This window comes from Camponotus floridanus, unplaced genomic scaffold (genome assembly GCF_003227725.1).
Source record: "Camponotus floridanus strain SB8 unplaced genomic scaffold, Cflo_v7.5 scaffold29, whole genome shotgun sequence".
Taxonomy (NCBI): Eukaryota; Metazoa; Arthropoda; class Insecta; order Hymenoptera; family Formicidae; genus Camponotus; species Camponotus floridanus.
Window position 1 is genome coordinate 1,302,835 of NW_020229425.1, and position 22,259 is coordinate 1,325,093.

Sequence of the window (22,259 nt, forward strand, 5' to 3'; positions counted from 1 at the left end):
AAAGAAATAAAATAAGAAAGTAAATGAAATAATAATTGAAAAAATGTTTGTAATTAAAAAGTTAAATAAAAAGAAATAAATAAAGTAAAAAATAATTAAAGAAGATAAAAAAATTAAATTAAAAGATTATATAATTATCGATCAATTAAAATCGCGTTATCAAATACAGATCAAGCATCATTTTGATATTGAAATTACAGAGACTAGTACGTTGAACGGGACATTCCCTAATTCTTTGCAGGGTCAACGACTGTCCGTCGAAAGTGGCTTTTGTGTGTATTGGTGTGTATGGGAGCCGGTTTTACCACGAAACAGCTATTCGAGTCTGTTACAACGACCTTGTGCAAAGGACCACGAGATATTTTATCCGGTGAAACTTCTTGCTCCTCCGATATCCGGAATACTTCCCAAATAGATTAGATAAAAACACGCATTTGCATATTATCATCGAATCTCGATAAAAAAACTGATGAAGCTATTCGATAACGGTAATTTTCATTTACGATTGCAAACATTCGTGTTATTAGCAAAATCTGGCCTAAATCGTACTGCAAATTTATCAAAAATTATATTTAACACTAATAAATTGATTGTTGTTATTTTATAAGCACTTAATAATTAAATATGTTTAATATTAGTATTTACCGTTCTTTCAACTAATTACAAAAATAATTAGATTAAAAAATGTGATTAAAATATAATAAACATTTTAATAAAAATAGACTTTTATCAATTCTGATATAAAATTAATGCTAAAATAAAATGTTTGTGAAGTAAATTTATTCGCTTCGATACAGTTGTTATCCAAATCTGTAAAATTTATTTATTTGAACCTATTAATTTTTGGCATTAATCTTCAATTGCATTTTTCATAACATTTTAACATTGCAAAAAAAATATGTAAATGTAATGATATATGCAAAAATTAATTATATTGATAGAAAATCACAAGCCTACGTAAAGCTATTCAAGAAATTCTCTACATGTGACAAATCTTTAAATAAAAAAAAAAAGAAAAATTCGAATGCAAGTATGATAATGTCTTGAAAGTTTTCAGAGCAGAAGTACAAAAATTCCACGAGCCAAGTACGGATAATATCCGGGCCATGTGGAATTCTGCGGGAATCTGCATCGAGAGACGTACAGGAGGTGCATTGTACATCGTCGGCTTCTACGCTCCAGAGCCAGGGGAACTTGCTCAGGTAGGTAAGTACCGTTCGACGAGCTACGTCTGACGCCAGTCAAGCCAGAACCTTCGTCGTGTCAAGTGCACGGGCTCCTGAGGAACCGTACATGTGTATAGTGCTTCCGTAATCGAACACACAGACAGAGCCCGTTTGATTTTAAAGGTACGTGGAAGAGAACAAATTGCTACACATAAGATTTTCGTATCTTCGTATCATTTTCGAAATTTCTAAACTTTTGTAGAATGAGAAATTTCATTATAATATATTTGAAACATTCACGTGTTGATTGGATAAAGGGTAGAAGCTCGTTCGATAAAGTGAAGCATAAATGTGGCAGTGAATCAAGCAAAATATAACAATATTGCATTCGCTTCCTATCATCTTCTTATCTTCTTTGAACATGTTTTAGTCAAGTGGTTAGCATATGTCGATGTATTGAGGATATCTCAGCTGATTGAATTGACAGGTGTCATGATTATTTGAGTGACACGACGCACTATATCTTTGTAATAATCGAGATATTATGCGCTCCTGATGCTATCATAATTGCAATGTAAAGCTCAATCGCGTCCATCGAAATTTATCTCGCACAGCCACTCTGCAAAAAAATGAATCCCCTGCCAAGACTTCGGCGCTCAGAATTTTCCCATCATAAATAAACGTAACGGCAATTCGAGCTCCAATCCGATGATCGCCTTTCCACATTCAGAAACACCATCGAACACGCTCTACTTGACTGCGACTACCGTTGCTGCTGGCGCGGCCATGCGAATTTTTCAACCATCAATTCTCTCCACTCATGTAATCGTAACTTACGGCGAATTCTTGTGTTTGCCTTGCTGATCACATTGGCGAGGTGTACTAAGCTAGCTGACTGTGTCCGAGATATTAAGTAACTGTTCCGCGTTGCTTCATAAGCATAACACAACTTACAATTTATAAGAGTAAGAACGTCTCACGTGCTTGAACTTGAAGTAGCATATTAGTACAACGTAAACTGTAACTAGCACCTAGATTTATAGATTTGTATATGCATTCTTTTATTTATATATTCATTTATATATTCATTCATATATTCATATATTTATTTATTTAAAAAATTAATCTATAAATATATATATATATATATATATATATATATATATATTAATTTGTTAAAATTAATTTTTTCAAAGATTAATCTTTTAAATCTTAAACTTAATTTATATATATATTAGAACCAAGAAAAATTCGTGCCATGTGCATATTAATCAATTTCAAAGGAAAATTAATTTTCGCCATATCAAGAGATTAAATGGATCTATATGTGATAATACAAATTTGAATTTCGCGGTTAGCAAGATGGTAGTGCGTCTCATTTCTCTCTATCGAAAATTAATTTTCCTTTGAAATTGATTAATATGCACATGGCACGAATTTTTCTTGGTTCTAATATATATAAATTAAGTTTAAGATTTAAAAGATTAATCTTTGAAAAAATTAATTTTAATAAATTAATACATACTCGTACAAGTGTGTCGGAAATTATAATGCAAGCAAAATGGAAGTAACTCCTCATGCAAATGTAAATTCAAAATATAAAATTAAATTTTTCACATATAAAGTTTAGTTTTCAAAAAAATTGATTTTGAAGATCCATTCAATACGTATGTACTTGATTAATGAGAATCAAATCTTGCTATATACCTATATAACTATTTCTGTTTATATTTATGAACATTGTTATAATTTATTAAAATAATGCAACAAGTTTCAATAATGTATTTATTTTATTAAATTGCAAATTTTGCTAAAAATATCCCTCTTTTTATCGCATATAAAACTCTTATTATTTAAAAGAGCATAAATAAATGAATTTTTATTTATAATTGTTTAATTATTTACAAATGCAAATAGAATTAATTATTTATAACAAGATTCGGTCAATTGACTTGTCAAGTGTAAATGTATTTAAGGGATTTTTCAAATTTCTTTTTTTCTCAAAAATAAAGCTTTATATGGAAATATTTTTATTCAACATTTTCGATTTGTACTTGAAAAATCACCTCCATTTTGTTTGTACCATTTGGTACATCCTAATAATAATTATTAATATAATAATCCTATATAATAATTATTAATATTATATTAATATTAATATTATATAAATTATTAATGACTAATACAATTTAAATGAATGAAAGATTGCATTAATCTTTTTATATCATTAATCTTTTTTATATCAAAATAAAAAATTCTTTATAGTGCTTTCAAAAACATAATCGATATTTGAAATAGGGTATTTCTGCTGAAGCATCCAAGAAAATCGTCCGACAGTACGATAAAGGCGCCTTTTTAAAGCCGTTTGGTGTCTATTGCAATAATTTATGATAACGTGCAACTAACTTTTCGATAACTCTTTCAAATGTTAGTCAGCCAAGGTCTTTTTTTATCAGCATGGTGAAGTCACCACTTGCATAAATAATTGTATATTTTCACACATTCGTTTGAAAATCAACCGAGTTGTACATGCAAATGCAATTTTGTATACTAAATTGACGTTACAACGTTGTTTATGAAAAAATAAAACAATTTGTCCCGTTAAATAAATAAATATTCATAAATTTTTATGTTTATTTAATTATTTTATTGAGATAATTCTGTTAATTGTATCAAGTAGTTTTGTCATGTAAAATCAATATGGCGGTTTATCTTTTTGAAACGATAAGAATGCTAAAAAAGCGTTAATAATTGATAATTAATCTTACTATTACAGCTTTCCATCAGTTGACAAACAATAGAATTGAACTAATGTAACATGATAAATGAGTCAGTTTTATTATCTCTCTCAATTACTTTATAATTGCTTTATAATTGCTTTAGCTTTTGAAGTAGTTTTAAAAGACTGTGCCAGCTATTACAAAAAATGACTAATATCTTTGTAACAACTTACAAAATTGCGCGATTATGCATTTCAAAGTACTCATTATGCAAGACATACCGTTATATCAAGGTCACCGTTATTGCGTTATTAATTTACATGGAACACCTTTCGATGAGATTCGACATAAATATGTCGACATAATTTCAAATGTAATAATGTCGGCCAGCAATTAAATCACTGACGTTGGCTTATTTAATTTGCTTATGATTGTTCGAAAAAGAACAACAATCATGCAACTTTTGTGACGAAGAAATTGATTGTTTCTTTCTTGACCTCGAACCTCGACGACATTGCAAAAATTTCGCACGAGCTTTCCCTCTCAACAACTGTTGGAAATGAGGTGATATTCTACGTGTATGCATGTGTTTATTTTCATGCAGGATATTTATAAAACCTGTGACAAAAAATGTGAAATTAAATAAAAATAAAGCAACTTTTATTTTTATTCTTGCGATATGTTTTACAAATTTTTAGAGAATCAAGATAATTAAAAAGAATCAACATAATAAATATACAAAATGACAATGCCATTTTCTGGTTAATAAATATTAATAAATATTAAGAGTTATTTATCCTTGGAATTAGAAAAATAAACTAACATGTGTGCACATTGTAGAAAATATCGAAAAACCAAACAAGTTTGGATTATTTTTCATTTCATAAAAAATATATATGAAATATAATGTAGGCCATTTATATCGGTCATAAGAAACTCCTTACATTTATTTCAGACTATCTAACGTTGAATATAAAACGGGCGTTATATTGAAATAAAAATTATTGTATATATCACATGTCTATTAAATGTGATACAGGCGAATCGGCTTCTTCTTCCTGCGGACTATCATTGACGACTTTGAGCGCGTTAGGAGTAACGATGACTAACAGTTCGTACCGTTAGGCCGAATCATTATTCCAGCTGGAGAATGTCAATTTCATGCGGTTTACGGTACTCAAATTGCGTGTTAGTACACATCGGCATTGCGTCGATCATTTAGCGTCATTGTCTTTGCAACAGTTGCGACTGATCCTTCAGAATAATCAATAGTGATAAACGACAATGTTACTTGGTCTAGAAATAAATTAAAATCGCGTTAGTGAACTAAATGACAGGATTTAGATATCATTTTGATCTATATTGCCCATTCCTACGAATTCTTAGGTTCATATAAATGATTTGTAAAGCAAATAAATGTAAGAAAATATATAAATATATTCATACGATATATTTTTTTACATTTATTTACTGTAAATAGATAAATAAATTAACTTAGATATAAACTTAGGTACCATAATACCTCGAAAATAATGCATTTTTAAAAAAATGTTTCAAATAAAAGTTGTAATGAAATTTGGAGAAGAAAAAAAAAGGATATTAATTTGACTTTTTAGATATAGATGCAAATTAGTTCTTTTTTTTAATGGGATCTTTTATCTACATAAATCGATCATAATATTCCACGTAAATCGATCATAATATTCCACGTAAAAAGTTAAGGATAGAATAGCCAGAAATTGAATAGTTTACGAGGTATTTTATACTTCAAGTTGACATAATTTTACATAAAAACTATAAAATATCTTGTAAAATTTTCATTTTTTAACTATTCAATATTTTTCTACACAGAATAATGAGAGGAATAAATTGGTGTAGAGAAAACACAAAATTGTTCTTATCTTTATCTTTTCTTTCTTTTTTTTCTTATCTGCTTTTGCTTTAAGGAAAAAATATGTAGTTGCTCGCTGTAAATTTATACTTTTTTTAAAGCAGTTACGTGTATTTTTATAATTTTTAATATAATTTATAAATATAAGTATATATTTTTTTCTTACATTTATTTTCTTTACACAATTTATATTTATTTAAATTAAAAAATTTTAAATATATAAAAATATATATTTTTAAATTTATATAATATTTATATATATTTATATGATTTTATATATAATATATTTATATTTATATTTTTATAAATTAATAATATAAATATATATTTGTCACAAATTATGTGTCGGAAAAGTGAATAAAAAATGAAATTCCTGTTAAGAACAAATCAATTCACAAATTGATCAAGAAATTTCGTTATTTATAACTATTTTACATAATACATGCGTAAATATGTAGTCGCAATTATATGCCTTTTTCTTTGTGCGCTGACTCAACGCGTTCGTCACCCATGCTTTCGTACGTTCTGAAAATATGCGCATGGGTGTTATATTACTACCTGGCGAAACGACTGCGTCGTCAAAGAAACAACGGTATTCGAGTGGCCACGAGCCGAAACATTTCCGGTATATCTCCTGCACTTAAAATATTTGCGATAACAATCTTGCAGGACAGATTTTTTAAAAAATCTCATCCCCTCTTAAAAATAACTCGATGTCTTCCATCAAGAAGCAAGTGAATTTCTTCGTTAATCGAATGTCGTTAAATTGAGAAATATTGGTTTTTGGCAATTAGATGATTATACAGATAGATCATCGAGCAATTTACGCTAATTTTACTTTAATTAACGTTAATGAAATATTCTAATCTGTGTTGTAGAAACGAAAGGATGTGGTTATCGAGAACATCACTTTTACTAATATTAATCGGGTTGGCGATCTCCGAGGGGGACAATGAAAACGATGCGTCCAACGTCTTCATCGAGGAAGCCAAGAACCTCTTCAGTCCGAAGACGATCGAAAACATGGCCAACGCTTTTACGGACTCCGGCAAGCAAGTACGATAAAGATACTCATATATTTCTTTTAAATTTATTTAATTCAGAAAGTTTTAATTCATTTAATCTGTTACGTCCTTGTATCTTGTTAATTTTAATAATCATTATAAAAACATAATCGTTGAATATAAAATGTAAACACAAAATACGGAAATGATAGGTTGGCGACATGATGATGGAGAAAAGATCCACAGCAGATGGTGTAAGCCAAATCATCTCTGGGATCAGCAGCTTAATGTCGGGTGGCCAGAATAATCAAGGTTTTGACATGATTGGCACGATCTTGAATGTCATGACCGCGAATAACAATGTTGGCAGGAGGTCGGCGAGAGAGAACTCAGAACACGACGAGGAGAACGTCATAGACTGGGGCAACATAATCAACATGGGTAGCATGTTATTCCAACAAAAAGCCAACAACGACATATTAATGGGTCTCGTACCAGTAGTTTTAGAGAGTCTAGGTCATGGAACTAGCGACGGTCATGCCAAAAATAATGATCACTCGGGACATTCCTGGTTTCTGCCGCCCATATTGGAGAACATTCACGTCATGTGGGAACATTTCAGGTATTGCAATGAATCGTGTGATGTGAATATATAAAGTGTTGCCCAGATGTTTTCTCCAAAACTTGATGTAGTACAATAAAATGTTTTAAACAAAATTTATAGTTTTTAAAGAAAAAGTTAGATAATCTTGAATTTTAACTGTATGAAGTATATATATATTTGAATCATATTTGAAGATTATATAAAGGTGATTATATAAAGGATCTAATTTTTATAAATGGAACATACTGTTTTTGGACAAATCGATTTCTCATAATATTCGTTAAAAGTTCTAAAAATATAATGGCTGAAAAATGAATATCTTACGAAATATTACAGTTTATATAAAATTATGACAAATTAAAATATCCCATGAAATTTCTATGTGAAATACTTATATATTTATTTCTTGATTCTGTAAAAATTTGTTGTTTCTATCTTTTTGAGAGAAATCAATTTTACTGAATTTGAAGGTACAATAAAAGTTCATTATATTGAGAAAAAACTAGAAAATAATTTTTAAAAAGTAACTTTTTTCAATATTTATAAATTTCTTATGAATTTAAAATACTTATAAATTGTTATAAATTTAAAATATTTATTTTTAATACATGTAAATTTCTCTTGCCAGGCGCTTATTTTATATTATTATATTAGTAATTTTTCTTAATATTAATATGTTTTTTTAAATATTTTAGTAATTCGGAGCTCGGGCAAATAATATGGAAAAACAGCGGTCTATCGAAAATAATTGTTCAAATGTCTGATGAGAACGGTAATATTCTGTGGGAAAAGATCCTAAACAGTTTTGAGAATCCTACGATACGTCGAAGATGGATCAATTCGCTTACAAGTTTTGTGGCCGACTGGATCTCTCATGTTTCCGATCCGAAAAATCAGTTCCGTTATCTTACGGCTGTGCAATATATCGGCAATAGTTTTCTCAAGTCTCAAGGATTCCCGAAGACGATGATGTTCGACACAGCGAGACCAACGGAGAGCCTTACCAAGTTAGCGATGATTCAATTATATTTATATAAATTATTATAAATGTAAATTATTTAGTAATAAAATTAATAATTTGTAGTGTTAAATATTCAAATTAAACATAGACTAAGACTTTTATGGAACAACTTAGTCTATGTTTCAATATATAATATTTATTTAAAAAATTATAATATTTATATATAATCATATTTTTTTTAAATATAATATAAAAAATATATTTAATATATTTATAAAATATAAATTATACATATAATAGTATTTATAATATATATTTATCCATACTTCGATTTTTTCGCTAACACATATACATATAACAGTCAATGTTTTAAAATTAAATTTCAGATTGGCAAATGCAGTTGCGAAGAAATATTTAAATATGAATATTGAGAGCTATCAATATATAAAACCAGCAGTAGCGTACTTCCAGGAATTAATAAATTTAGCCTCCGAAAAAGGGTTCATCATGTCCAGAGTAAATGCACGAGAATTAAGTAACAGGTTAAGTGATATCATCAACAATGATATCATTTACCCTAGTCTCAAGGTATAACTTTTTTCTCATTACAAATTTAATACTGCACAGATGCACAAATTTGTTTCTTCATTTTACTCTTTTTAACTATTTTACTATTTATTTTTTTACTATTTTTTATTATTACTCAAATAATAATGCTTATTTATGTATAAAGCTCTTTTTAAAATTTAATTAAAATTAAAAGATTCTTAAAAACATAATTTTTAGGAAAAAAGTAATATATGTATATAAATGGAATATCTCAAATATCAATATAATAAATATGTAAGAATTACAAATCTCATGTTTAATCGTGATCGTATTGTACTGGGATTTAAACGTATCTCAAGTTAAATTTTGATGATTTTCTATGAACGTACATAATTTATTTCCAGACGTACCGAGCATTCAAGTGGGCGACGAAAATGCCGCATTGTGCTAGTCAAATCTTGTGTACTCTAAACGAGAAGAGTCAACAAGAAGACACAAAGGAATCACGTCTGCGTAGCAGCTTACTGAAGGTAGCGAGTTTCCCTGCTGCTTGGGCGGTCAGTAGCAAGTTAGGAATCAATTTCTGGTCTCTTTACGGAGCCATCATGGAGGAAACCGATTGCATTGTGAGTAAACTAATAAATGATTAATTAAGGGAAAATACAAAGGATGTGATTTTAATAAAAATTATTTTATAAATTATATAATAATTTTTTTCAAAATATTTCTTAATTAAAAAATACGTATATATAAGTAATTTTTTTTTATATATCTTCAAAAGAAAAAGGAAATTTAATCTGGAACTTTATTTTATTCTATTTTCAGAATAAATATCCAGCAAATTGCACTCTTTTCCACGAAGAAGAGATCAGAGCGACTACAGAAAATATTCATAACGAGCTTTGAGCTTAATTAACTAATAGCTTGTGAAAAACATTGGCTATTAAGTCACCCCTAGGCTAGAAAGACGTGTCGCAAAACCGCGTGTGTTCTTTCTTCCATACTCTCTCTCTCTCTATCGTATTTATTGCATAAAAAAATATGAATTAATTGCGCTCGATGAAGTTAAGTTGCGACAATTAATTCGATAGAAGCAACTGAATTATCAAAGACTATTTCGTCCTTATATGTACATATGTGAGCGAAAATACTAAACAAAAGTCAGTTTTAAATATTAAATTTTAATAAAATGTAACTTTAAACGACACAAATATCGAAAAACGTTATAAAGTTGTATAGAAGACATTATTTTTATGAATATCTAATATGATGAATATTTTTTAGATATTTTCGTATTATTTCAATAGGTTTATGCTCTGCGCTCAAAGTAAGATTGCGAAAGCATGTATAATATATGCAAAACATTGATAATTAATGAGGTAACTTGAAAGATAAATACTACATATGTAATTAAGAATATTCATTATAAGTTTAATATATATATATATATATATATATATATATATATATTTACATAAATGAAACTTAAAATTAATTATTAATGTATTACATTCTGACATAAAATTGCAAGTAAATCTTGTTTGTTGTAATCCCACGAAAAAATAAATACGCTGGAATGAGGTATCATATTTACAAAAGGCAAACAGATTTTAATCGTTTCTAATTAAAAGCCATTCACAGCATTATTTATTCTTCTCTTAATTGCTTATGTAGTATGTGTTACTTAGATAAAGGAAAGTGCAATCGTGAATCTCCTAATATATGTTGCACTTTAGCGCATCTCCTTCGCGAGTGCAATAACATGTGGTGCTCAAAAAGTCTCTACCCTACTCTTATTGGGTATATAAATGTCATATTAATAATTGTATGTACGAATACACATATCATGTCTTTCCTCCTGTCTCTCATCTTTTTATTATTTTATACTAGATAAATCTATAAAAATTCTAATATAATTATTAATTATTAATATAATTCTAATATAATAATTAAAACAGCAAGAAGGCACATTCCCCTTTGCAAAAATAACGCTCGCTGTTACGGCTGGACGGCGACTCTTCCTTTCATGTGAAAAAAATAGAATCTTTCTCGAGTCCGGAACTGATGACGAGCAGCTCGTTCCAACGTGGAACGGAAGTCCGACGTGGGTACGTTCGATTACGCGACAACGGGTTCGTAAGAGCTCAAGCTGCGGTATTCAAACGCTCATAGCGAATCCACAAACAACAGTGTTCTCAGTAATATTTTTTTGTAAATAGTAGATAAAAGATAAATAAAGATCATGTGTGTGAAATGGAGATGGTGTAAGTCTGCTTTCTTCTGTGCGCCCTAATGTGTACGTGTCGTTTTTCTTCCGGCGTGCTTATTACTTCCTCTTGATGTTCTTGCACGCCCATTCTAAACCCTCCTGAGGAATAAAGAGAAATTTATTTTTACGGATTTTTAGAGGTTAATAAAAATTACATCTATCCAGAAAACACTGTTTTTGTTGCAGTGAAATATAACATGGAACTAATAAATAACATAATTCAAAAAAATTGCTGTGATATAAAAGTGTAATTTATCATATGTGTATTTTGTAACATTACAATATGACAGTAATGTAACAAAATATTACTACAATATAACATTATTTGTCGGCGAAATCAGAATTAATGAACTCGTATTTCACTTTTCATTATAAAATAGATAAAAATAATACAAAATAAATAAATAATTCCAACAGAGGATTTTTAGAATATTAGATAAATTATTAAAATTAATAATAATAACATGTATACATTCGTTTTATTGCTTTTATAACATTAATATAATAATGTTTATTGGATATGTAAATTTAAATTTTAAAAAAGTGGTACAAGTAAACAAAAAAATATCCTGATAAAATTTAGAGGAGAAAAAATTAAGAGGAGAAAAAATGGATATTATATTCGACGTACTTTCACACCCTTGCCCTCGATGGCGATGCACGATTGTATCTGCCAATCTCGATCCTTGATATTGTGTAAACCGAGTCCCTCCGCTATTTCAGCCGCTGTCACAGCGTGTCCTAGATCTTGTTTATTTGCATATACTAACAATGGTACTCCACGCAACTTCTCCTCCAGCAGAAGCTCCGATAATTCCTGTCCTGTTTCTTCCAGTCTCTTAATATCCGCACTATCAACTACGTAAATCTATTTCCAACAAACGTTACAAAAATTCGAATTTTAAGAAACCTAGTGTGTGTTTAAAGAAAAAGACAGAGTCCATAAAGAAAAAAGTAACAGTGTGGATCTTTATATATTATGTAATCAAACATAATTCATAGAATTCACATAAAATAGAAATAATTAAATGCACATCGCAAAACATTTATGCAATTTTAGATTATTCTATTGTTTGAAAAATAATTTACGCTGATTAATAAGAGAATATGAAGTATCTCATATTTTATGTAAATGCATATTTTCGATGATCGAACAATGCCATCCAAAATCATTTTTCTATTCGTAAATTCATTTTTTAGTTGTGCATTATTACTATTGTGCTATTTCTATATTAATAATGATAAATTATCTTAAATATAAAACATAATAATTTATGTGCATATTTTGCAAAGTTTATATACATATTAACACATAATATATAATTCATTTATTAAAGGATCGAAAAATTCTGCAGCACTTAGAGAAAATTAATTACTCTTTTTTATTATGTTTTTTATGTTAATTATATTAATATAAATCTTATAACATAAAATAAAAAATTTATATTTTATACTTTATGTTATTCTCAGTAAAATGTTACAAAAATGTCATCATTAGAGAATAATAAAGTAAGATTTATAATTAATTAAATTAATATAATTATTAAACTTGTTGATTTATAATTAAAACTTAAAAGTTTGGGAAAATAATAAAAAAAAACTTACAAGTACATCCGTGTTCTCGAAGTAGTTGCGCCAATAAGGTCGAATTTTTCGAGCCCCACCAATGTCCCAAACATTCAATTTAAAACCTTCACTTTGGACACTTTTTATATTAAAACCTTGTGTTGGAGTAACCTTGAAAAAATTATTTATTTATTTATTTATTTATTGCATAATTTTTATATTTATTTATTATCATATTTTGAACGTTATTTTAATTATCAATTTATCGCATATTGTAAAATGTTAAAAGGAGAAATTTACCTGCGTGATATCCTCACTGGCCAAAGATTTCAAGATAGTTGTCTTTCCAGCATTGTCGAGGCCCAACAATAACAATCGTAATTCTTTATCAGGATTTGATCGTAATTTCCGTAAAATAGCAAGCAGACCCTGACATCGAATATGAATTATTTGTGCAATTAGTTGTAATATATTTACGTAAAATACATTTTTTTAAATTGCAGCGCGTTGTACTCATTTATGTTACAATATAATTATTGATAAATGTTGCTTATTTTTCATAATAAATTAACTTTATTAAATTATTTTTTCTCTATAATAATTATATATATAATATTATATTAAATATATTATTATAAAATTTCGTATCGTGAAAATACACAAGTTTCTTGTGCATATTACATCTCCTAATTAAATAAGTAAAATTTATATTTGAAATTTATATTTCATTTGTTACATATATCTATGTATTATTTTTTACACAAAAAAAAAGAAATATAAAATTACATTTTTTTGTCAAACTATCTAATTAATTCAAATCTTGATGACTCTGTTAATAACTTTACAATTGCGAAAGAGAATTTATATGTTCCTGAGTATCAATATTTTGTATTAAGCGCGCAATCAGTACTACAATCATAAGAAATTCCCCAAAAATAATTCCCTTCTAAAGGGATGCGTAAAAAAAGTATGGCGACCATAATCCGTATCATTTCACAAGTGCATAGACATATGTGTTCGATATATGAAAAATATAAGTGAAGTCTCACACCATAAGACGACAAGAATCATTTTTTTAATGAAAAATTTTACAATTTGTAAGAAAGAGTTTTTATACAACTCTTGATATAAGTGCATTTCAGGATATATTGTGGTGTAGAATCTTCATAGATTATAGATTATTTTGATTACTTCGTGCGTTCAAGAGTATAAGAAGCAGTGGCAGTGAAGGAAGGAGTGCATAATATGTGCATTTGCATTTTATTCGCATGACATTTTTACCATCTTATTGTTGTTATTTCAGGTACTCGAACGAAGACGTATTAACGATTTGCTGTAATGTTGTGTCGACTGCTTCGACTTTAACATGTTATGTTGTTTTTCTGGTATCCAAGGACAATTAGTGCCATCTATGTACTCTGACATTGCTCTAGTGTTACGTGCTAATCCAATAAGTAGGTGAAACTGCTATCTCTGTTACCATGTGCGAATAATGACGTTATTATTGCTCTTGTAAGATAACAACGATTAAAATGTAATTTGTTACCTTCACCGGATATTTTAGGACTCATGGAACAAATTCCATGGGATGGTAAATCTTGCCAAGAGAATAAATTTTTATCAAAAGGCATAAAACGTGATGACTGACAATACTAGCCCACGTTCTTAATTTTGTTTTTATTTTATAGTTTTAATTCAAAAAAGAATTAATTTTATAGTTTTAATTCAAAAAAGAATTAATTTTTTAAATAATCGTGACCTTAATGATACGGTTGACGTGAATCTCACTCGTTTAGATAAGACTCAATTTATTACAATACCATATGTAGAGAATTCGAGTCATGACTTGTACCGTCTTTTGTGGAATAGTGGTTTTAACGTCGTCTACAAAATAACAAAAAAACTGAATAATTTGATTAGACGCGGTAAAGATTCCTTATATAACAATGATAAGACAAATGTGGTATACAAATTAAACTGCAAAGATTGCAATTTATCATACATCGGACAAACAAAAAGACATTTACGTACGCGAGTGAAAGAACATTGTAATAATAATAAAGCTACACGAATCTAATCACTCGGTCATTAGCAAGCATAGATTGGAATCCGGACACGATTTCGACTGGTTGAAACCCAATATCTTGCATAATGAAAAATATGTACGAAAGAGAGAAATTGCTGAGATGTTTTTCATCAAGAAATTTAATAATTTAATCAACCTACAGAAAGACACGGATAGTTTAAACAATATTTACGACAAAGTAATAAAGGTCACGTAGTTCAGTTTTTATATCGTTATTGTTTAGTCTCTTGACGAAGTCTCTCACAGACGCATTAATTTCGCCCGAATTCAAATTTAGTTAAAACAACGTTTTTGTTTAATGTGACTTGTACAATTTACAAGATTATCATCCATGCCGGTCTCCTGATTTTTATTACATCGGTATACTAAAATTGTTATATTTTAATTCGTTGAGCGTACTATATATTCAAACCGTTAACTAATTTAGTAATCATTTATAATCTTTCCAGTATATACTTGATAAGGACTACAACCATATGGTCGAAACGTCGTACTAATAAATTAATTTCTGGCTAGTTTGGTCGATTATATTTCTTTGATCCCTTTATTTGACTAGCGACATCAAGATATTCATAACCTTTTTATAGTTTTATTTAAACAGGTCTTACAGTACTAATAGTCCCTTAGAACATTAAAGGACATGGGTTTCTTAATAAATTTATTTCTCTTGATTAAACCATCCGTTAAAATTTATTCCATGAAGTATCTTATATAAATATGTCAATAAATATAATAATAAATAAATATAAATGTAATATATGCATATTTCTTTTGATTTAAAAACATTTTCTTTAAAAAACATATTTTGATTTAAAAGCATTTTTTATCACTTTTTCAATAATTGAATAATTTATAATTTCATTAATTATTTAAATTTTTGATTATCAATAAAATTTAATTTTTATAATAATAAACTAAAAATAATAATACAGGATTTTTTTTATTAATAATTTAATAATTCATTGAAAATATATATCGTATAACTATCACAGCTTTGTGCAACTAGTAAAAAATAGGCGAACGAATATCTAAATATGGATATTTCACGAGCTTCACTATGTATTTGTTCACAGAAATATGCCAGTGTACTATACCGGTTTAAATGCCAGTCCGCTCTTTTCCAATCAGGATGGAATTATCACATCAATAACACATTTGACTCAGATTCCATTTGCTAGGGTTACAGATATTGAGATTAGTTGGAATTATTTTCTTCTTTGGCAGGATACGAAATTATACATTACTGGAAAAATCAGTGATAAGGACGATAAAAATAAACCTCGTTTAATTCAAATTCCAGAGGAATCGTCAGGAAGGTAAGAGGCACAAAATATCATTACTTTTTATTAACGATTTTTTCTCTTATATATTGTATTCTCTTTGTTTAGTTGTAAAATAGCTATTCCTGGTCGGGAAAGTGTAGTTATATTATCAACACATAATGAAATCTGGAAATATAAGGTATATGATGATACATGGCAAAAAGTAACACCTTTTCTTTCTAGTCATGACAATACACTAACTGAATATCCCATCAAATTATCACAAGCAGGATGTACGGTAGTTCTAACTAATTTAGGTACATAATAAATCAAATATTACTTAATTATTCCATTAAATATGTATTTTTACATAAATTTTATAACTTTTTTATTTGTCGAGGACGTGTATTTAACGCTCCACTTTTGGTTCAAATGCCAAAAAGAGTCAAGTTCGTTGATCTTGTCTGCGGTTACGACCATACTATTTTATTGGCAGAGAATGGTGACGTTTATTCAATGGGAATGGGAATGTATGTAATTGCAGTTACACATTACACACGGGAATTATTAAAAAATATTTAATAGATTCCAAAAAAATTCACTTTTCAATTTTCATAAAATTTCAAATGACATTTTCACACAAAAAATAAAAATTGTGCGCAAGGATATATAAAATTGAAAATTACATATTTTAAATATTTTTATTAAAAGTTTGTGACCTTTAAATTAAAAGATATATGTCAAAGTCTTTATGTTGCAAATTAGATTTTATGAGAAATAAGATTTTATCGGAATAATATTTAAAATAATTTTTAATTTTTACACATATTATTCAATCTTTTTATTTCTTTATAACAAAGTAAATAAATTATTATTTTATTATGTGATCTATGACTTATTTTATTATATGATCTATGACAGACGTGGTCAGTTAGGACACAATGAATTGGAAAATTGTGATGACCCGAAACTCATCGAAGCTTTAGCAGGTTTGAAAATAGTACAAATATCAGCGGGTGGTTGGCATTCCGCTGCAGTCACCGATCAAGTCAGTATAAAAATTGATTACTTATATATATCATTATATTACTCGTAAGTAAAACCAATTTAATGCGACAGGGTGATTTGTATACTTGGGGGTGGAATTCAAATGGAGAGCTAGGAATTGAAAGCAAAGATAAAAAGGTTTACGCTGTTCCAACTTTAGTGGATTTTAAAAATGACAGAGGTGAAACTATAGAAATCAATGTTAAAAAAGTTGAATGCGGAAATTCCTTTACTATATGCTTAACAGGTATAAAATATTTCTTAAAAACATGTATTATCTCAATAAAGATATGTGATCTTCTATTTTTTCTTTTAGACGACGGTTCTTTTTGGGGCTGTGGCACTAACAAATACGGCCAATTGGGGAAACTTCAGCAGAACTTTGAGAGTACATATAAATTTATTGAATTAAATATCCAACCATTAGATTTTAAAACAGTGAAAAAGTTTAAATGTCACGAATGGGGCACAGCAATAATTACAGAATGAGTAGCATTTTATATGTAATTATATATTCATCGATATGAAATAAAATTCCTTCGATTTTTTCCCATATTTATTTTTATTTCATAGTCTCTGCATGCATCTCATAGATTTGTGCCGCTTCCTTCGCTTCTATCAACGGTAAAATAAATCGACGATTGTTTGCTAATATTTCTTCGTCAGTTAAAGAAGATGGTGGTGTCGGAGGACCAACTTTCATATTTAGATTTTCTTCAATTGCTCGTTTTCCTTTTGTATTAATTGTTTTCTTTCCTAAAAATACAAAATTCGACAGCTTACGATTATGCATTAATAAGAAATAAAAAACATTATTGAGAAAATACAAAACTCGATATTAATATTATATATTATAACATTATATATGTAATAAATAATATTATATACAATAAAATTATATAAAAATATAAAATAATATTATATACAATATTACATACAATAAAAATTGACAAAAATATATCATAATATTATAAATTATATATTATATATAATATTACATATGTATTTTATAATAAACTTGCATCAATTGAACAATAATTATGAGTACTACGTTGAACAATTACATAGAAGTTATATAGATCTTAGATTTCTTTTTGTATTATGTCGCGCGAAAACAATTAAATACATATACATAATTATTTTATTACATCATTTACCTTGACGTTTTTTGCCGTTGCCAATTGTCCATTCATAGGCAGTCTTTTCTAATTGCTTCCGAAGCTGCATGTCAAACGATCCTTTAGGATCCGCGACTTTAATTTGGCGCGGTGTCCGGATAGTGTGCGACATATGATGAATTTGCAATTGTATTGGCGTTACGAAAACTGCATATATAAGAGCATACCGCAATTCATTAGCATACCTGTTCAAAAATATAAAGGTAAGATAAAATCCTTCTGCTATCGTAATTCATTGAAATATCATTAAAACTAATTGAGAAATCATAAATGAGAAATTGAGAGATTTATAAAAAGTAATAATTTTTTTTTATATTTACATGCTGTACGTCGCTTCAATAATTGTATCCAATGCAACATTTAAATGCCTTAAATTGGAAGATTCAATCACATTCGCATCTGTGGATATATCTATTTGCGAATTTTCTATGTTTATTGGAGTTTGAAAGTTCCCTTGCAAACTTGTTGAAAAAAGCGACACAATTTAATTAACATAAAATGTAGTATGTACTGTTAAAGAATTGTGTGTCTACCTGTTTTTAGAATCTCTCGATTTTTCCGCAATCGAGAAAGCTTCTTGGGCATCATATTCTGACATTAATCTCTTGTCAGACAATTTATTCGTGATTAAATGTTTCATTTTACTCGTAAAAGATTCATCAATAATGGAATTTGTTGATGTAATTTTGGGATATTTATCCGCGATCAATTCCCAATGCAATAATTGGCTGCCACTAGATATATTCTCAGCAATATGTAGAAACAATATTCTCATTTCTTTGAAAAAATCTTCACGTGATAGCTTTTCATCTACAAAAGTAGATTCTGTCTCCGAGAATACATTCTTGCACAAAAAATTGATGTATTATATAAAAAAAGCCTCTTATTTTAATTATATCCAATAATGCTATCCAGGAGAGATTTTAGGAGAGTCAAAATGTATCAAACTTTTATTAGCAAATCTATTTTTTACCATGCGTTCTTTAAATGTTTCTCTTATATAGAGTTATTTCTTTTATAGAAAATCTAATTAACATCATTTCTCAAAAAATATCAATTCAATATTCACTTAAATCCTCTGCTACCTCGAATTAATTTCATTTCGCCGGCCAACCAGCTAATTAGGACACTTCTTTGATGATCGTTTAGACGTTTTTTATAATTTAAAAGTTGAAGCGCTATAGCGTCCAGAAACCAGAAAGCGGCCTTGTTAGTTTTGTAGTCTGTAACTCCCAGAAGATCACCTAGCAATCTGCATGTGTGGGTAACAATCAAATATTTATCTGTAATCTAAATTTCCCAGAAATGTGCGTATAAAACATTTTTCACGTATTTAAAGATTTCACCGACTCGATGAGATATTGCGGTTGCTCTATCTCGATCTTTATCGTCTTCCCGACGAGACTGTTAAAAGTACTTGGAAGAGTCGGCATATACATAATTTCTTCAGACATCTGCGCCTTTAATAAATGTCGAATGGAAATATAAAGCATTTACAGAACTATTATCATCACGATGTAATAACATTTGCATTAATGACAAAATCAATAAACTGTATATGTCTGTCATAGAATAAACACACACATTTGAGTGAGATGATATCTCAAAATTTAGCGATTTAAAAATGTATAAAGCTAACAATATACATTATTCAAGTCTATCTTTAAAATTGAATGTTTTGGGAATCAATAGAAAATGTCAAAAATAAAATTGTTAAATATATATTATTACTATGTTAAATAACCTCGTTTTCATTTTTATCGCGTTCTCCTTCGACTGTTGAATCACTTTCAGAGCCCGACATGTTAGATAATTTCGTGTATCATAAATTGGAAAAAAAACCAGGTTACGCGTTCATATAAAGTTATTCGATACTCACACCTGCGCACTATCTTTCTCTCTCTCTCTTTCTCTCTCGCATGGATGTCAATGCAATTGCAAAATCCAAACGGAGAGAATCGCTGGTCGCGTCGTTGACGGCGTGTCGTACATCGGGTGAGAATAAAAAAAAAAGTCAACACGTAGACGGCCTTTGTTTTGTTTTTACTCATTGGTTTTATTAATTTTTTTTCCATATTTTGTTCAATATTTTCAGAAAATAACACTCCAAAGCGAAAAAACCGTATATTCTCACCAATCCCAATGTATGTATAATATATATATATTATACTTTTTCATATATAATATATATGTATATATATATAATATATATATAATGTATACTTTTATACTTTATATATAATAATATTATGTAGAGTAGCGCACACTTTAGACTGTTATGTATATCGATACCTTTTATAATTTTATCGATAAATTACAAATATTGAAAAACATGAAACAGACACAGTCGGCGGGGACGCGCGGACTTCGCGCGCGCGCGGCGTGTGTGACTTTTTTTCTCTCTTACGGAATCGTGAAAAAAGTTGTCTCGCGATGGACCGCGCTGCCATTGTCCGCCATCTTCCGCGGCCGCCCTCGAATCGAAATCGCAAGTAACGGCGCCTTGAATTCAAGGAATTAGACTTAGACAGAGCGAAAGCGACTTCGGTAAAACTTGGAAAAATCGCATTAATATGCTTCCTTCATTTGTACGTATCGAGGGATTCTCGAGAATTTTAAAAGCGGATACAAAAAAGGGGAAGGCTGGTCGGGAAGAAGCGGCGGCAGCTGATCCTCGTCTCTCTCTCTCTCACTTTCTCTTCCTCCCTCTCTCTTCCTCTTGTCAAAAAAATGTTCTAATATACTATAATATATAATATATAATATATACGCGCGAAAACATACGCGTGCCCCGGCGCGACTGACTTTTTTTTATTTATATATTTTCACACCGAAGTCAGAAAGGCAATACGCAGTATGAACTTACTTAGTACATTTGTGTCTTTTTTTTTCTCTGTGTGTCGTGTGTACGCGTTTTATATGTGTGTGTGGCTCTTTTACAACTAATTTTCCTCATTTGTTCCTATTGTTCCGTGTGCCTTCTTCCTCTTCTTCTTCTTCTTCCTCCTCCTCCTTCTCTTCTCCTTCCGTTAATTAGAGTCTATTTTTTCTTCCCATTACTTTTTTACCCCATAATATATAACACGCTCTCTCTGGCTTTCGCTTCGTTATACCATTCTACCCCATTCCCTTCCCCCTTCCCTCTCGATTTACCTCGCATTCCCCGCGTTTCTTTCACGCTTACGATAGCTCTGTTCCGTCTCCCCCCTTTCCTCCCCGTCCTTTCAAGTCACAAAAATTATCCGGAGACATATGAGAGTAAAGAGGGATAGAGAGGTACAAAGAGGAAGGATTCGAAGGATTGGATGATTGGAGGATAGCGGAGAGATAATCGTATACAGACGCGACTATAAACTGAATCACAATTAAATGCTCCGAATCAAAGTAAAATAAGATAAAAAAGAAAAGATTATACAGGTGGGATGGTGGCAGTTGTGATCGCAAATTATGTCGATGTCGTTCGCTGCGCGTGTGTCAAGTCTTCTGAATAAAAAGATCGGAGATCTTACAAAAATATACAATTTTCAAATAATAACTAAAAAAATTCGCAAAGTTTAAAAATGTCTAAAAGAATCTTGATCATTCACATTGAGTGTAATATGTTTTTAATTCAAATAATCTGTCAATTATTAATAATAAAAAATATTATGTGCAATTAGTACAATTTGCTCTTCTTTATATTCATGGTGTATATAAATATTCTTTCATTGATTAAATAAGACTTTATTTATTCATCCACTTATTGATAAAAACTGCATCATCTCTTTGGTTCTTCTATTATTTACCACGGCATTTAATTCGCAGTCATTTTTAATTTACATGCATTTCATGTAACTTTAACAATATTTTTAAAAACATTTACAATAAGCAATAAATACATTTTAAAAATTCAATTATTTTAAATATATGTATTTTCTAAGTAAGTCTAAATTAATCAATTCAAGATTTCATAAATA

The 22,259-nt window shown here is 29.1% G+C and overlaps 4 protein-coding genes across 5 annotated transcripts; 2 read left to right on the forward strand and 2 right to left on the reverse strand.

Moving 5' to 3' along the window:
* Positions 1 to 1,174: 1,174 nt before the first annotated feature.
* LOC105255458 lies at positions 1,175 to 10,285 on the forward strand. 2 transcript variants are annotated; one of them, XM_011264753.3, is made up of 7 exons: positions 1,175 to 1,349; positions 6,656 to 6,833; positions 6,994 to 7,403; positions 8,081 to 8,392; positions 8,733 to 8,934; positions 9,300 to 9,521; positions 9,721 to 10,284. In XM_011264753.3, exons 2-7 carry the CDS (start codon positions 6,666 to 6,668, stop codon positions 9,799 to 9,801), a joined length of 1,395 nt encoding a protein of 464 aa, XP_011263055.1. In that variant the 5' UTR covers positions 1,175 to 1,349; positions 6,656 to 6,665; the 3' UTR covers positions 9,802 to 10,284. The 2 variants fall into 2 exon arrangements, with proteins under 2 accessions (XP_011263055.1, XP_011263056.2); XM_011264754.3 differs by lacking the exon at positions 1,175 to 1,349 and adding an exon at positions 6,302 to 6,402 and having other exon boundaries at positions 9,721 to 10,285.
* Positions 10,286 to 10,873: 588 nt separating this feature from the next.
* LOC105255461 (ADP-ribosylation factor-like protein 3) lies at positions 10,874 to 14,092 on the reverse strand. Its single transcript, XM_011264758.3, has 5 exons — positions 14,012 to 14,092; positions 13,031 to 13,159; positions 12,770 to 12,901; positions 11,796 to 12,032; positions 10,874 to 11,263 (listed from the first exon to the last, which is right to left on the reverse strand). Exons 1-5 carry the CDS (start codon positions 14,012 to 14,014, stop codon positions 11,222 to 11,224), a joined length of 543 nt encoding a protein of 180 aa, XP_011263060.1. The 5' UTR covers positions 14,015 to 14,092; the 3' UTR covers positions 10,874 to 11,221.
* Positions 13,996 to 17,642, forward strand: LOC105255460 (RCC1 domain-containing protein 1). The gene is made up of 7 exons (XM_011264756.3): positions 13,996 to 14,184; positions 15,890 to 16,132; positions 16,205 to 16,395; positions 16,479 to 16,608; positions 17,000 to 17,126; positions 17,198 to 17,372; positions 17,442 to 17,642. Exons 2-7 carry the CDS (start codon positions 15,894 to 15,896, stop codon positions 17,612 to 17,614), a joined length of 1,035 nt encoding a protein of 344 aa, XP_011263058.1. The 5' UTR covers positions 13,996 to 14,184; positions 15,890 to 15,893; the 3' UTR covers positions 17,615 to 17,642.
* A 32-nt stretch (positions 17,643 to 17,674) lies between these two features.
* Positions 17,675 to 19,580, reverse strand: LOC105255459. The gene is made up of 5 exons (XM_020028849.2): positions 19,389 to 19,580; positions 18,837 to 19,113; positions 18,624 to 18,764; positions 18,283 to 18,488; positions 17,675 to 17,881 (listed from the first exon to the last, which is right to left on the reverse strand). Exons 1-5 carry the CDS (start codon positions 19,402 to 19,404, stop codon positions 17,688 to 17,690), a joined length of 834 nt encoding a protein of 277 aa, XP_019884408.2. The 5' UTR covers positions 19,405 to 19,580; the 3' UTR covers positions 17,675 to 17,687.
* Positions 19,581 to 22,259: the final 2,679 nt, after the last annotated feature.